Source organism: Micropterus salmoides, unplaced genomic scaffold, assembly GCF_014851395.1.
Source record: "Micropterus salmoides isolate LMB-PRFRI ecotype aquatic unplaced genomic scaffold, ASM1485139v1 Ms_hic_scaffold_3801, whole genome shotgun sequence".
In the NCBI taxonomy this organism is placed as follows: domain Eukaryota; kingdom Metazoa; phylum Chordata; class Actinopteri; order Centrarchiformes; family Centrarchidae; genus Micropterus; species Micropterus salmoides.
This window is the reverse complement of record NW_024043153.1, coordinates 1-14,954: the sequence shown is the minus strand read 5'-3', so window position 1 is coordinate 14,954 and position 14,954 is coordinate 1. Positions and strand designations below refer to the sequence as shown.

Here is a 14,954-nt window from a genome sequence, read left to right as displayed (position 1 = left end):
ATGGGAGTGTGAGCGTCTATGCTGCTGTACCAAACTGTTGTAGATGTACTGAGGACACTTTCAATGATGGCTGTATAACACTGCAGGAGGATTCAGTGGTTTTGAGGAAGAACCGCCTCTGCTGGGCTGTTTTTGTTTATGCAGTCTGAGAAATATTCAATTGTATGACAAGAACTGTAAATGAGTCTGTGATGAACATAACAGAACTCCTTGTTTTGGGGTATGAGGCCTATTGTGCTTGTAACATCAGCATACTGCAGGATGGTTACTGAACTATGCTGGGCTATGAAACTGTTGGTGTATAAGGAAAAGAGCCAGTGGGATATGACACAGCCCTGATAGGCACCAGTGCTGAGGGCCAAGGGCCTTAACCCACTGTCTCCTTCACCACAGGAAACAACAGATCCAGTGGTATGGGCTGATAGCAAGTATGGTGTTAGAGGCACTAATCCATATTCCAACAAATCGATCAAATGAATGTAAAGTAAAAGGTGCTGCTCTTATGAATCCACAGCTGAAAATTTCCTAACTATGCAGTTCCCCTCTGCTGTATGAGATTCATTGGATTATTCATCAGTGTTTTGGTTTTACAGCCCACAACTTTACTGTGGTCACAAAAAGAACAAAACCAAAAAAAAAAAAACAACTTAGTGAACCAGTGAACACTTTCATTTATTTTCTCACTCAGTGCTTTCAGGTAGAAGTTATGAGGAATGGAGATAATTACAGATGACACGGTATGTTTTTAGAGATTTAATGCATGAATACATTCAATAAATATATATTTCAAAATCATTTATTGTTTGATTTTTTGGTGAAGAAGCTGGCCACCCATCCCGCTGCTGCTCCAGCTGCTGCGCCAGCTGCTGCGCCAACACTGGCCACAGCTGCAGTGGCAGCTCCTGACAGACCAGCTGCACCTACAGCAAGATTACACAGGTTTTTATTCAAGGTATCCAGTCACAGAGAAGCTGAGAAAGCCTTGCTCTCAAACCAACAGGCCAACACAGTAGTACTATTGTCATCACAGTATATAGTATTATTAAATTGTACTGTGCTGTGTTTTGTTGAATACTGCACTATTTATCCACATAAACAAATAAGTTACACTGTGATATTTAGTAAAGTGAGAACATTTTTTCACATGGGACAGAGAGCTCATAGCCCAGAGCGTCTGACCCAAAGAAACAGAGAAAATCCTTGGGCCACAGTGGAAGCTCCTTTTTCCTAAGAAAAGGAGTAGACCTATACATTACACAAAACAATCTAACAGATGTTCATTCTGGCCCAAATACTAGTACACATGTAGGCCTACAAAAAAATAATGATACAGGAGGATTATTTAAGTGCATCTATGTAGGCCCTACTTTAATAACCCCCGATAGAGATCAGGAAGTGTTGGAACAGAAAATTACCTTGTCTCTATTGTGACATTATTGTTGTTTCAGTTCCTGGTTTGTCCATGATACCCCTTTGATTACAGTTCCGGTATTGATCATCTCACTATTAAAAACAATCACCATAAAAAAAATCAAGTAGGTTAATGCTGTTTACCTGCTGCCTGCAGAACAGCCACGGTGCTTCCCGCCGCCACCGCTCCTCCGTTTGCGACTGCAGCAGCAGACATCATGCCGGCAGCGTAGGAGCCTGCTGCTATTCCAGCCGAGGTGAAACCTACACCGGCCAAGGCAACAGGAGCCGCCGCCACCGCAACTACGCCGACTGCACAGAGACAAGAGCGTTAAAGTCAGTCTAACAAATCAACACAGGTGATCCATGAAGACTCTTACCTACTCCTGCTCCAATGGCGGCAGCTTTTCCTGAGAAAAAGGATAGAAAACAGAGGTTAACGTTTCATCTGGTTTCATCAAAGACAGTAGCTATGGTATCTTGGCATTGTTAAAATTATATAAGGAAAGCACAGGCTATACGTTATGAGAAAAGAAAATAATCACTAGCGTCTGCGATACCGACCAGGACCCATTTCTTCTAGTCTGACCAGCTTTGGTTTCTTGGGAAATGACACTCCAGGAGGCTTTATTCCTGCTGAACAGAAGAGGGCGACGGGGATCAAGAACAGGAAGTTGAAACTCAACTAACTAGCTATGGATTTTTTTTAAACAGCTTTTCTCTTAACTGTAGCTTATGACATTAAAAAAAAGCTTAACAGTATAAAATAAGTGACATTGCACCTCTGTTGTTGTTCAGCGTCCAGCTGACCCGATCACGTGGTAGCCTTTGCGCAGCCGCGTGGTGTTAAGGGCTGATGGAGAGAAGATGCCAACTGCCATCATCTCTGTGTAGTGCAGGAGAGCTGCAAAACCGGTCATATTTACCGCAGACACCACAGACTCCGTTGTCTTTCAGCACAGCTGCATGTTGCATGTCTGACACGAGAAGCCTGATGTCTGTGGCAAATGCGAAACACACTGTCCTGAATCCGGTAAGAGGCTTATTATCATTATCCACATCCCTCTGATGCCATCATGCGATGATCAATAGACCCTCATGTAGCTTATTAATACAGCTTGTTACTGTGTGCAAGTCGCTGTGTTGTGTTTGTTCCTGCTAATATATGACACACAGAGGCGTTTCATGTTAGCTCCCTCATTTCATGTCTTCAGCTGCAGTCAGTGCAGGTTTCCGGTGCTTTAACGTCAGCTCTCCACCTCAGGTGATCCCATACACAGGGCCCATACCTGGAGGTCTGCACCCTGGGGAGATCATCATCGTCCAGGGCACCGTGCCCCCAGATGCTGACAGGTAAGATGTAATTAAATTAGAGAGGTATACTGAGGAGGTGCCACCCTTAAGGATATGTGTAAGATTTGATTAGTAAACCCCAGAGCCTGTGATACTTTTATCTGCAAAACTTCAAACCCTGTGTGTAGTTCAGTAAGGGCAGCTGTGGCTCAGGGGGTAGAGTGGCCATCCACTTATTGGAAGGTCGGTGGTTCGATCCCTGCATGTTGAAGTGTCCTTGGGCAAGACACTGAACCCCAATGTATGAAATGTAATGTATGAACGAGTTTCTGTTTCAGGTGAGCAGTTGGTACCATAGCCTCTGCTCATCAGTGTGTGAATGTGATGTGGTGTGAAAGTGCTTTGAGAGGTCGGAAAGACGTAAAAGGCGCAATACAAATACAGACCGTTTACCGTTCACTGTGGGTCCCAAAAATGTTTCAAACTATAGCACTCACCCACCTATACAACACACAGACACTGGCAGCCTTCTCAGCTAAAATGACCACATGGATTTCTGTTCATCTCCCAAAATTCAAATCCAAATAAAATGGATGTAACTTTATCATTAACTAAAATGTATAAGCTTATTCTTAATCACCCTGAAAAAACCCTTTTGCTGACTTAATTGAACTAGATTTTGTTTGTGTAATTTTGCACATAAGTAAAATATGCTGTTGGTTATATTGGGTAATGTATATTTTTTGTATTTCATGTAAAGGTTGGCTTTTTTTAAGGTGTTGATGGACAATGAAACATTGTAATGGACAAATCCGTTTGGGAACAACTAGTCTAGTTCTGTGGGCACAGTGGAGTAAAATCTGTTTTGTCCAGCATATTTCCCCTCACAGCTTTTAGATCCATTTATAATGACATCACCTACAAGATCAGCTTGGATTTGTTTTAGCTCAGCTATGACTTGAGTTGTGCCTCCTCCGCCTGGAGGTCAGAGGTCAGATTTGGCCACAGCGCAGTGTGTTGCTCAAAGAAACTTAAGCGTTATAAATACTTGTTGTCCTCTGGCTGACCATCCAGTGGCACCGCACCACACTTTTGACTCCTCAGCTACTAATCTCTGTGGTTTGTCACACCCTGTTATGTCAGTTGTGGTTGATTAAACACAACCTTATTTGAAATTATGCGCCATGTGAACATAAAGTAAAATAATCATAAACCCTCTCTGCAGGTTTCAGATGGACCTGTCGAGCGGCTGCAGCACCAAGCCACGCTCTGACGTCGCCCTCCACTTCAGCCCTCGCTTCGAAGGGTCGCCCTGTGTGGTATGTAACTCCCTGCTGCAGGAGAGCTGGGGCAAAGAGGAAACGCTCCATCAGCTGCCCTACAAACGCGGAGCCCCCTTCGAGACCATCATCCTGGTGCACGAAGACGTCTTCAAGGTCAGTGAACCCCTGCTGTTGAGAATGAAGGATAAGCCTGTGTAGTACTTAAAAACAACAAATGCGCACAGCAATGTAAGTAATAGAAAAATAGGATACTGAAAGACTTGTCTTCACCCATAGGTGGCAGTAAATGGTGCTCACCTGCTGGAATACAAGCACAAAATCCCACTAAACAGGGTTGACACATTTTCTATATCTGGCAAAGTCAAGGTGCACGCTATTGGCTACATCCCAAACTCAGTAAGTAGATTTCCCATCCCTTGTTTGCTTTATTTTGTCCTCACAAGCTGATCACATGTGTGTTTGTTTTATAGACATATCTGATTAATAATCTCTAAATTTTGCCTTTTCTCTCTCTAGGCAATATATTCAGAATCAGGTGACTTGGTGAGTTTGTTCTTTTTGCGTCATCTACACAAAACCTCTGTGCCTATATGTGCCCAGCATCTTGTGACGCCACTAAAACTGGAGCACATGTCCTCAATGATTCCTCTGTTTGTGCACTGCAGACTGTTTAATTTAGCATGTGCCCCTCAGACTTTTAAAGGACAAATCTGGTTTATTACAACTTGAGCCTTCAGGCAACCAGACAGATGTAAACAAGCCAACAGCTTAGATGATCTAAACCACTTTATTTGGTACTTGATTGTGACTTCTAATCTAATCTAAACAATTAATTTGGTAACTGTAATGTTATTATTACAGATAGATGACCAGAACTATGAAAATAACGCCAAAGTTGTAATAAATTGGATTTTCAGAGCGACCCAATAATCCACAGCAGTCTCCTCTATTCCAGAACAAACACATCTGCAGATTAAAAACCAGTATAAACACTGAATGTTAAAAATCAGCTGTTCGGCGGACAACAGGATGCTGAGAGCTGAGCTACTGCTAACGTTCACTCAGCTTATATCTCAAATAACTTAAGATCCAGACATCCGACGAGTAAAATCCTTCATCTGGTTAAAATATACAGTAGTAACAACTAAGATCTACAAAGTGTATTATTATAAAAAATTGGCTTAAAACTGACTGATTCTGGCAGAACACCACAACAGTAATGCATGCGCAAAGGCAATATGGCGCCATTGGTTGGTGACCAAAGGAAACGCACCATTACCTTGACTGAAATTAGGGATTACTATAGTTTTGAAAATTGTTGAAAACATTTGGTATTATGTAAGTACACACCTCAACAAAATACATAACATAGGTCTAGTTGTTTTCAGAAATTTTAATACGGAAAATTTATAGATTTTAACTTTAATTGATTAGTTGATCGGAAAAAAAATTTAAGCAAAAATGCCAAACATTTGCCTCAGTTTCTCAAATGTGAGTTACTGCTTTTCTTTGTGATGTAGGCCTGTGACAGTAATCGGAATAATGTATTTGAAGACGTAACCTTGGATTGTGGGAAATTATATTGGGGATTTTTCATAGTTTTTCTAGACTAAATGATTTCCTGAGAAAATAATCAGCAGATTAATCTATAATTATAATATATTCTTATTCCAGAGCCTCCCTTACAAAGGCAGTATACTCAAAGGACTGATGCCTGGACAGCACATTACAATCAAAGGACAGGTCAGCATGTATCCTCACAGGTAAAGTACCAGAAGAAATTCACCTCAATATAACAAATAAGAGCAATCTGCATGTCTCGCTGATTTGAACTACTAATGTCAATTAACATTTCCCTCTGGGCATTTCTTAATAAAAAAAATTAAAAAAAGATTTACCTTCTAGTCCACGTGTCTTCCAGTTTTACAGTGAACCTCCGCAACAGCAGGACAGAGAACATCGCTCTTCATCTGAACCCTCGCATGAAGTCGGGGATGTTCACCAGGAACTCGTACCTGAGCGAGTCCTGGGGTCAGGAGGAGCGGGAGCTGCCCTTCTTTCCCTTCTCGTCAGGGGAGTACTTTGAGGTAGGAACCACCTACAAATTCACTGCTGTATCTGTGTAGGGTGTTTACCACTTTAGATTTGTAATATCTAACTATATGTCTCTATGTCTATGTGCTTAGAAATAATTGACCTATCCTCAGTGGGGTTTTTTTTGTTGTCAGATTCTCATCCTCTGTCAGCCCCACCAGTTCAAGCTGGCAGTGAATGGCTCACACCTGTTTGAGTTCAGACATCGGGTGCAGGACCTGAGCAGCATTGACCAGTTGGAGATCATGGGGGACCTGGAGCTCACTGATGTGAAACTGTGGTGACTCGGGACTCTAGACTTAACATAGAAGCCAGCGTTAAAGACACTGTTGTGTTCTGGTTTTTGATGCTAAACTAGCTTAGCCACAAAGACCCAGACAATGGATGCTGGAAATGGCAAAACCTGTGCTGATTTCAGGTTAGGTTAGTCTTGCAGCAACCAGAAGTCTGATTTTAAGCTAGTATAGCATTTTTGATGACCAAGTAGCATGGGCTGGTCCTGCCATGGAGCATTAATGGTCCATGTTTCCAGCCCCGGCTAGACGACTGATGCATGAGTTAGCTGTGCTGGAGCATCAGGCTGTGAGCCACCATGACTGTTTACAGCTACAAGTTAGGTTTGCCTTGGTTCATTTCTTGTACTTTCTCTAGTGCATCTCTGCTGTGATATGCCATTAGTGCACTGTATAATTAAAACAGGAAATATGTGTAAATGTTATTAAGCACTCAAGTACTTACTGGCTTTGTTTAAAAGCCAAGACAGTCAGCAAATGCAAACAATGAATGAAACTAAAGGATGCCATTCTTTTGGAGCAAGGCCCAATAAAGACTAATTTATTGTACAGCTAATATAAAATGATTGGAAACATTTGTCATCATTACTAAATAATTAGTAGTGGTTACTTTTTCTTTTTGAACATTTTTGATGTATGGTCAAAATCATTTTCATCTACAGTTTATTTTTACATAAAATGTTAATTAAATAGGACGTGCCAACTTACGGTATACCCACATTTAAGTTTAGTCTGCTATTAAAGGTCGTAATCCTCAGGATTCTTTAACACATGATAGCGTCCCATCCTCTTTTGACATTTAAGTCAATTTAACATGTAATGGTGCAGCAGAACTCAAGCACAGTGCAGTACAGGGTCCTTTTAAACTATTTCAATACCCTAACAAATGACATTTTGCAATATTTATGCAAGCTATAGAATATAGTAGTCCTGCATCTGTGACCATGTCTTGCCTCATCGCTCTCCCACTCTGTGCTGCAGTTATGAATCCTGCTCCAAAATGAAAAGTAAAAAAACATCTGGGACATTTATTTTCCAATGTCATGTGCCCCCCCCGCCCCGTCTGTTGTAACTGTTGTAAAATATGTACGAAAACTCTTCCCTATGTATCAAATGATTTAATAATAAATAAATGTGTTATTATCATTTGTATCCACTGTTTATAATGTCAGTAGGGGGCAGTGCAACAGGCTGCAAACACAACATCACGGGGTCTTCAGCTAAATATTCCTCTTTCTGCTCCAGCTAACTATAGCTACAGGAGGTAGATAATCGCTAACCTTGTCTTACAACCATTCGGTGCAGCCAAAGTAGCACAAAAATGTTGGGTTTTTTTGACTGAAAACCAGTCTGCTGCGTCTTGAAACAAGGCCAAGTTAGTTGACAGAATGAAACAAACAGTGAATTTATGGGCTGGAAGTGCTAAAAATGCTCTGTAGAGCTGAGGAAGACATCTGCAAGTCCTTTACTAGTGTCTAATGACTGACTGTGTCTAATCATTTTATTAGTTAAAATCTAAGAAAAATGCCACTTTCAACTGCAGTACCTCTGCTTTACCACAAGGTGGTAGAAGAGAATTAAATGTTGAAATGTTGTCCACTGCCTTTTACTTGCCAGTCAGTGAACTATCTATATTATCTATTATCTATTTAAAAAAAAGGCACACACAAATCACTTCATGTAAATGAAGTTAAATGTAACTGGAAATGGAGTCCTTGTTTAAGTCTGTACGCTTCAAAGGTTGGTGCTTGAGGCTTCCCAGGACTTCTGTCAGGATGAATAGAAGACCGAAGGACCTAAAGAGAGTCTTAACCTTGTTTGAACGTCCATAAATGTTTAGCAACATTCATCAGACAGGCTTGTTTTTAATCAGCCAAATGACCACAGGCGTGAGGCATCACAAGATTCACTTAAAAGGAAATGTAATGATCACATGACTCTCACATTAGCAAATATTATGGCTACTAAGCCTCAATATTAATGCAATCACATCTGATAAAAAGTTGGCGTTTTATTAATATCCACGGGAAATATAATAATTTGTAAGATTTGTAATAACCATGGTACAGTACAACAGTCTCTTATTTTTTTTTAAACATAGAAAAAGCAGGATGATATGCAACATGACTTCAACCATTGCACTGCTGAGAATGTCCAAGAACAAAAACAAAAAGGCAAAAGACACCGTCCAATCAGCAACAGGCAAATAGGCTAATGTTTGTTTTACAAAAGAAAAACCTGTCAGACCTGTAATCCATTGATGGAAATTCATCATTTTGACCAAAAAATGTCATGTAATGTCAAAACGCTTGACATGGTTCAGACCTACGCCACACAGAAAAAAAACCCTCCCCTTTCCAGTATCCGCGGGCTAATGGATTATGCTTCCCTTGAAGTTAAACAAAAAAAATATATAAAAAAAACAAATACAGATGTCCGAGCTGTCATACAGGGCATCACACCAGAAAACATCTCCTCTCCCAGTTCCAGCAGCGCAGACGTTTTGGCAAGACATTGGCTGAGGACAACTGGTTTCAGTTCAGTTCATATAAATTCCATTCAGTTTCTAGCAGCTGAATTTAAACCACAGCCCTTTTCAGTTCTCAAGTCCTGCTGAGGTGAGAGAGGAAAACAAACTCAAGGTGAGAGCGAGTTGGTACAAAAGTGGCACAGGAGGGTTTCATGGGCTGGATGCATGTTTTCAGGAGGGAGGAGGTGGTATACATCCCTTTGTCAGACGGAGCTGAGCTTTACCAATCCTCTCACAGAGTCCTCATGTAGTGAGTCCTGGCTGGCTGGGTTGTAGAAGCCGGCCTGCATGGTGTGGCTGTGACCCAGGGGGCTGCCGCAAGGAAGCATACCTGGTGGCGAGGGCACTTCCTCTGGGGTAAGAAAGTGGTGGTGGCCCACCGGCTCCTGGAGGGGGTGGCTGTGGTTGTGTGTGTGGCTGTGTCCGTGCATTGGCAGCATGTCGTTGGCCTCGTGGCAGCTGAGGCTGGGGGTGGACGTCGGAGGCGTGGGCTGGCCGAGGGGGAGTGAGGTGCACGGGCCGCCCAGGGCGAGGGAGGTGCGGCCGGGTAGAGAGCCTCCGTCTTCAGAGGTGGCCGTCAGGATGACTGGCTCGCTACTCTGCTGCTGGAGGAGAGGTGTGGCGGCGGCCTGCAAAACGAATTTGGTGCTCTGAATGCACTGGTCTTGGTCACACTGAGAGAGAGTGGCAGAAGGCAGAAGAAAGTGGGTGGGGACATGAAAGTCAAAGAGAGAGATAAGGTGCCAGAGGTGAAGGACAGAAATAGAAAACAAATAAGAGCGAGGCAGTGTTGAAAATTAGATGGAGGAGGAAAGAAGAAATGACGCACGGGATAAAGGAAAGCAGAACACGTGAGACGAGAAGAAAGGTGATTGGATAAGGGAGAGAAAAAGAAAGAAACAAATAGATGTTAGTACCCTTGTTAGAATGCACAGCCAAACAGAGAACCCATAACAACTTGTGCATCCGCCCCAGCAAAAACAGCTGAGATCACCAGACAGAGTTGAAATCATCATCATGGCCTATTGATCTCTATAGAGTGGAAATCACACGTCTATAACTGGAGCATAGTAACTGGGTTAGGTCACAGTAAGTCATCAATACCATACATTAGCAACAGATTAGCTTTAACCCTATTAGCCGTTTATCACCGCAGAGCAATCATGTGTATTAGAGACCAATTACAGATGAAATATCTCTAGCTGTGCAGAGGTGACAGGAATTAAGAAGCCATTCAAACAAATAATGCCTCCCCTTCCATCCCACATCACTACCAAAGTCTGACTGACGAGAAATTTGAAGCACAGAGATTTGTCTCCGGACATCTCACCTTTCTGTCTCATTCTCACTGACCTAAAAAGAGCAGATTACAGATGTGATTTAAACAGAAGTTGAGCTACCTTTGACAGTAGAAGAGATGTGTTTCTCAGTATTATCAACCCTCTTATCTGCAGCACGTATCAACTGCTCTTGACTTATCACCTTTGCAAGCTTGGCCTCTCTCCAGGTTGTTTAAGAGACTAATTTGGGTCGAGGATTACTGGACTGAAATGACACTGAAGCCACGCTCACAGTAACGTTAGCACAGAGCATACGTCATCAATGGTGTGTTGGCTATAAAATAAAATGGAGTGGGGGGGAGGGATGCAGCGTCTTGTCCTTTTCTCTCTACTTTCAGGCCCACTCATGCTTTATAAACTTAGCCGGACTGACTCAGCACTGTCCATCCCCCATGGCAGACAGACACACAGTACAGAATGTACATAGACTGCTGATAGACTAACCTTGGAGAGCAGACAGCAAGTGAAGCAGCACAAGCCATGTTTTGGTTGGCTTTCACACGTGGCATTGATGACACAACAAGGATAAGAAACGTAATCCTACATTTACATCTTATAATATCATGTACAAAATGGCAGTGAGTCTACAAACACAACATATATATGTGTACGGAGACAGAAATACAATATTTTATTTTACCAACCACTTTGATAATTTATCATGTCACAAAAATGCCTTAATTTGTAAACATTTCCATCTTCCAGCTTGTCAGTGGATTCTATACTTTTTTGTATCATGTGAATATCTTTAGGTTTGAGAAGAGCTGGTTGGACAAAACAAGTAATTTGAAGACATCACTTTGGACTCGGGGAAATTGTACATTTTTCAATGTTTTCTGACATGTTACAGGCCAAATAATTAATTGACAATGAACACAATGATTAATTGAAGTCTTACTTTCCAGTCCTCCTGTGCAAGATCATCCACTTAATTTAGATTCAGAAGTATCACACTGGTGAGTGGATGCTTCAATTTCCAAGAAAATAACTATAAGGTCATTGAGAGGATGTACACAAACCTTTACAAATAAACATTTCCCAAAGCTGACACCATTTATTTTTCGATTATCGAGATGAGATGGTTGAATCCAGCTACAAGTTTAGCAAATCCAGCCGACAGTGTTATTCCAGACAACACACCACTGTATGCTGTGGCTGATAATAAGTTGTACATTTGGCTACCCTTTAGGTGGTACATTCAGTATGTTTGATCGTATGCAGCTCTTACAAGAACAAAGAAACAAAGTTGGGCATTTTCTGTGACTGTTAACACCAATTACTCATGCAGCTGACTGAAGTAAGAGTGAGTGGTGAAACTGAAAACAAGGCTGTGGGTTGTCACTCCCCTCATCACGCGCGGTGCAATTACATACAAGGAAATGGTGGTTGATCAAGTTGCACTCTGCGTGTGTTGTATAAAAATAGCTCACAGAAGGAAGAAGACAGAGACAGAGCAAGAAGGACAGGCAGGAAGAAAGAAGACCAAAAATAGTCATATTTGCATGGTCAAATGCAAACTGTGTACCATGAGGTTAAAGGACAGGCTTAACCAAAATGATGATGACAGATATTGTTGGTTTTATGTGTTACAGCGACTTCTAATTCCTTTCACCTTTATTACATTCGGGTAGAGACAAAATCTCAGAAACATATCTGAAAATGGGGCATTAATCTGTCAATTATGTTTTTATTTTTATTAACATTTTGGCTAAAAATATATAAAAATATCAGAAATGATTGAAAAATTTATTATTCCCAGAACCCAAGGATGTCATGATTCAAATTGCTTCCGATCAGCATCCAACCGACAGTTTAAAATCTAAATATACAATTTACAACAATATAAACCAGAGAAAAGCTACAAATTCTCACATTTGAGAAGCTGAAACCAGAGAATGTCTTGACATTTTATTTATTATTTTACTGTAATTTTGATCAACAGACCTTTAATCGAATGCAATGCTTACTGCTATCAATCAAATTGCCTCCCCTCCCCCCACCCCCCAAATTGAGGTTTCAGGTTATCGAGGTGTAACAGGACATCCTACCACACACTGTTGCCATGGCAACTGCTTACAAGGCTTCTAACATACCAGGCCATCGTTTTGAGCTGCATCACAGATTAAATAAGGTACATCACAAAGAAATGGGGCTTTCATCGCCCAAAAGCAAATGCAACCTCAATGCGTTTGCCAGCATAGGACTTACAGAAACGCAGCTGTGACAGGAACAAATCAACCACACAACTGTTGATACAAATGTGTGCTGCGTTTACTCGGTCCTACGTGTCTCTACACCAAGTTTCCCTTAAATGACAGATTTGCAGGAAAAAAAAGCCCTTTCTTTTTCACCTTCAGCTAAAACAGAACAGGGACTAAATGAGTTGTGGACTAGTTGGTCTTGATAATCAAATACGTTTAAGAACACATTCATAATTTTTTATTTGCTTAGAGAGTAACTTACGTACTGTATTTTCCACACAGTCAATGTAGCCTTACATTAAAAGGGTAAAATAACAGTACTGACAAAATTTAAATTGACAAAACATGAATCAAGCAGTCTGCTGTCTCTTTGCCTCCTCTATCTCTCACACACACGCACGCGTGCACAATTCATGTACATTCACACCCTTTCTCTAAATAACTCCCACCCACACACCTCTGTAGTAAACAGACGATGGAGAGAAGTGATGGGAGACTTTTACTCATCGCAGTTTGAACGATTTAACTAAATCAAACCACAAGTCTCTCTAAAACCTACTTGATGACACAATATTCTTAACGTGGACTTGAAATAAGTGGTCCATCCCATATTGGATTTTTAAGGCAAACAAAAGGTACAAGATATTAGGTACACAGCTGACTGTGAACGCTACAATGACGTTCATTTTCGACATCTCAATGAGAACTAACGGAGTGAGGTTGAGTTTGGATGAGAACAACGAGATGTCTGTGGCACAGAGCAAGGGCACCAGTGAGAGGAGTTTAGTAGCTGTGTCTGAATAGGCCTTAAATCTAGCATGTAATGTGCAACGTTAACAGTGACACTGAACAACAGAAGACTTGTTGCTTCTATTCAGGCACCAGAGGGAAAGTGGCCAGTGAGGTCAGTGCAGTGTGTTCTTCACGGCACCGGCTATTCTCTCCAAGACTGTGGGAGACAGTTTAACATTACAGCAGATAGTGGTCACTGACTGTGGCGTACTTTCCAGTTTGCGAGATTGTGAATTTGCACAAAATGGTCTAATTCATTATATATTATCTCTTTCTGATTCCTGCTCATTGTTTTTTGGGCCCACTGCAAGACTTGAATATCAGCATGATGAGGAGAACCTTAATCTTACATACAGTGTTCTGACTGGTGTTTGAAACTCTTTGACCTCATCTACCTTTTACTGTCTCTGCCTAGACCAGCCCTTAAAATGTTTACCATTAAAATCAGAAACAATCTGCCACAATGTCTGTGGTTGGAATTCTTCAAGGTGACATGGGGCTAAGTTCATCTGCCGGTGTTTGTGAGAGTCAATTTCTGTTTCTGGCAAATGAACAAAAGGCAACAGCTGGAGTTTCACACACAGACTGCTGTGAAAGATGCTTTGGCCTAGCCCTGCAGATGTAGTAGCAGAGTATGACCTGGTGAGACTGGGCCAAAACATTTTATTTTTATTTATTTTTTCAGTGAAAATGAAAAGCAAAATTACCATTCCCACTTAAAATCGACATAATCACAATATGATGTTTGCATATTGTTAGCCAAATCAACCTGCTAAAATCTTCAGGATTGCAACTATATTAAATGATGGTTGTGTAGCAACACCGGTAAGCTTCTGATATTAGGAGGAGCCCCATCCAGTCCCTTTATTCAATGACTATTCTACTCTAAAAACTTCATCCATCAAGTGACCTGCCAACCCAACAACACTACGAACATCAACAGACCACTTCTGACGACGCAGTCTGCATTTTCACATCTATAAAGTTATCAACCTGAATGTAGTATCTCAGAGCAACCACAGAGATTCAGGTCAGTGTCTTACCATGTGGCTCTGCTGAGACTGAGTGGCGCCATACATAGTGATGCCATTGGTTGGTGGTGCCAGCTGTGGTGCGTCTGATTGGATAAAGCCCCGTCTGTCAATGAGACTAGTCAGAGGAAACAAAGAATAGAGAAAGGTGTTGTTTGTGGGCATTCATTTACAAATACATAGCAAAGGGCTTACCCATGAACATATTAAACACAGCAGTGTAATGACATGGATTCTTTAGAGCACAGAAAGCCTTAAGGTACAACTCCTTGACTGACTGCAAGCTAATACAGTATTAGCGGCATGTTGAATAATGTTAGGTGGGAAGGATTAGCAGAGTGCATGTGACCTTGTGAGACAGTAGTGTGCAAGTGGATGCATGCTGTATTATTGTCTTTAGACTCACATTTTCCACTCACACACAAATCACCGAGGTGCTGCAATGGAGCACTGGAGTGAATCACTGTTTCTGTCCAATCATTAATGCTGCAGAACTCTGACACAGCTGGATAGACGAAAGCCGCTAAACTCTTAGTATGCATGTGCATGTATGTGGTCATTGGCCAGATGTACAGTATGTGATAACAGTGATTTATAAGCCAGATAAAGGTTGATCTGACACAGAGCAGCCTCTACCACACACATACACACACACAGCCAGCTGAGGTGTTAAACTGCGCGAGCAGG

General features: G+C 41.5%; 3 protein-coding genes across 4 annotated transcripts; 1 reads left to right on the top strand and 2 right to left on the bottom strand.

Moving 5' to 3' along the window:
* Positions 1 to 651: 651 nt before the first annotated feature.
* LOC119884950 (interferon alpha-inducible protein 27-like protein 2A) lies at positions 652 to 2,227 on the bottom strand. The gene is made up of 5 exons (XM_038695226.1): positions 2,193 to 2,227; positions 1,975 to 2,043; positions 1,791 to 1,820; positions 1,555 to 1,722; positions 652 to 920 (listed from the first exon to the last, which is right to left on the bottom strand). The coding sequence occupies exons 2-5, from the start codon at positions 1,982 to 1,984 to the stop codon at positions 793 to 795; spliced, it is 336 nt and encodes a 111-aa protein (XP_038551154.1). The 5' UTR covers positions 1,985 to 2,043; positions 2,193 to 2,227; the 3' UTR covers positions 652 to 792.
* A 16-nt stretch (positions 2,228 to 2,243) lies between these two features.
* LOC119884949 (galectin-8-like) lies at positions 2,244 to 7,146 on the top strand. Of its 2 annotated transcripts, none has more exons than XM_038695225.1 (8): positions 2,244 to 2,443; positions 2,675 to 2,763; positions 3,929 to 4,139; positions 4,263 to 4,382; positions 4,503 to 4,529; positions 5,661 to 5,749; positions 5,908 to 6,073; positions 6,215 to 7,146. In XM_038695225.1, the coding sequence occupies exons 1-8, from the start codon at positions 2,267 to 2,269 to the stop codon at positions 6,362 to 6,364; spliced, it is 1,029 nt and encodes a 342-aa protein (XP_038551153.1). In that variant the 5' UTR covers positions 2,244 to 2,266; the 3' UTR covers positions 6,365 to 7,146. The 2 variants fall into 2 exon arrangements, with proteins under 2 accessions (XP_038551153.1, XP_038551152.1); XM_038695224.1 differs by having other exon boundaries at positions 6,194 to 7,146.
* Positions 7,147 to 8,364: 1,218 nt separating this feature from the next.
* LOC119884951 (palmitoyltransferase ZDHHC14-like) lies at positions 8,365 to 14,385 on the bottom strand (the record flags this gene model as incomplete). Its single annotated transcript, XM_038695227.1, has 2 exons — positions 8,365 to 9,577; positions 14,280 to 14,385. Coding segments are annotated over 2 exons (577 nt in total), but the record flags the coding sequence as incomplete, so codon positions are not given.
* Positions 14,386 to 14,954: the final 569 nt, after the last annotated feature.

Coding starts and splice junctions, on each gene's coding strand:
- LOC119884950 (XM_038695226.1), bottom strand. Junction 1,723..1,790: donor CGCCATTGGAGCAGGAGTAG/GTAAGAGTCTTC, acceptor GTCTCTGTGCAG/TCGGCGTAGTTGCGGTGGCG. Junction 921..1,554: donor GGCTGTTCTGCAGGCAGCAG/GTAAACAGCATT, acceptor ATCTTGCTGTAG/GTGCAGCTGGTCTGTCAGGA.
- LOC119884949 (XM_038695224.1), top strand. CDS start 2,267: ATGGAGAGAAGATGCCAACTGCCATCATCTCTGTGTAGTGCAGGAGAG. Junction 4,383..4,502: donor TTGGCTACATCCCAAACTCA/GTAAGTAGATTT, acceptor TTCTCTCTCTAG/GCAATATATTCAGAATCAGG. Junction 4,530..5,660: donor ATTCAGAATCAGGTGACTTG/GTGAGTTTGTTC, acceptor TTCTTATTCCAG/AGCCTCCCTTACAAAGGCAG.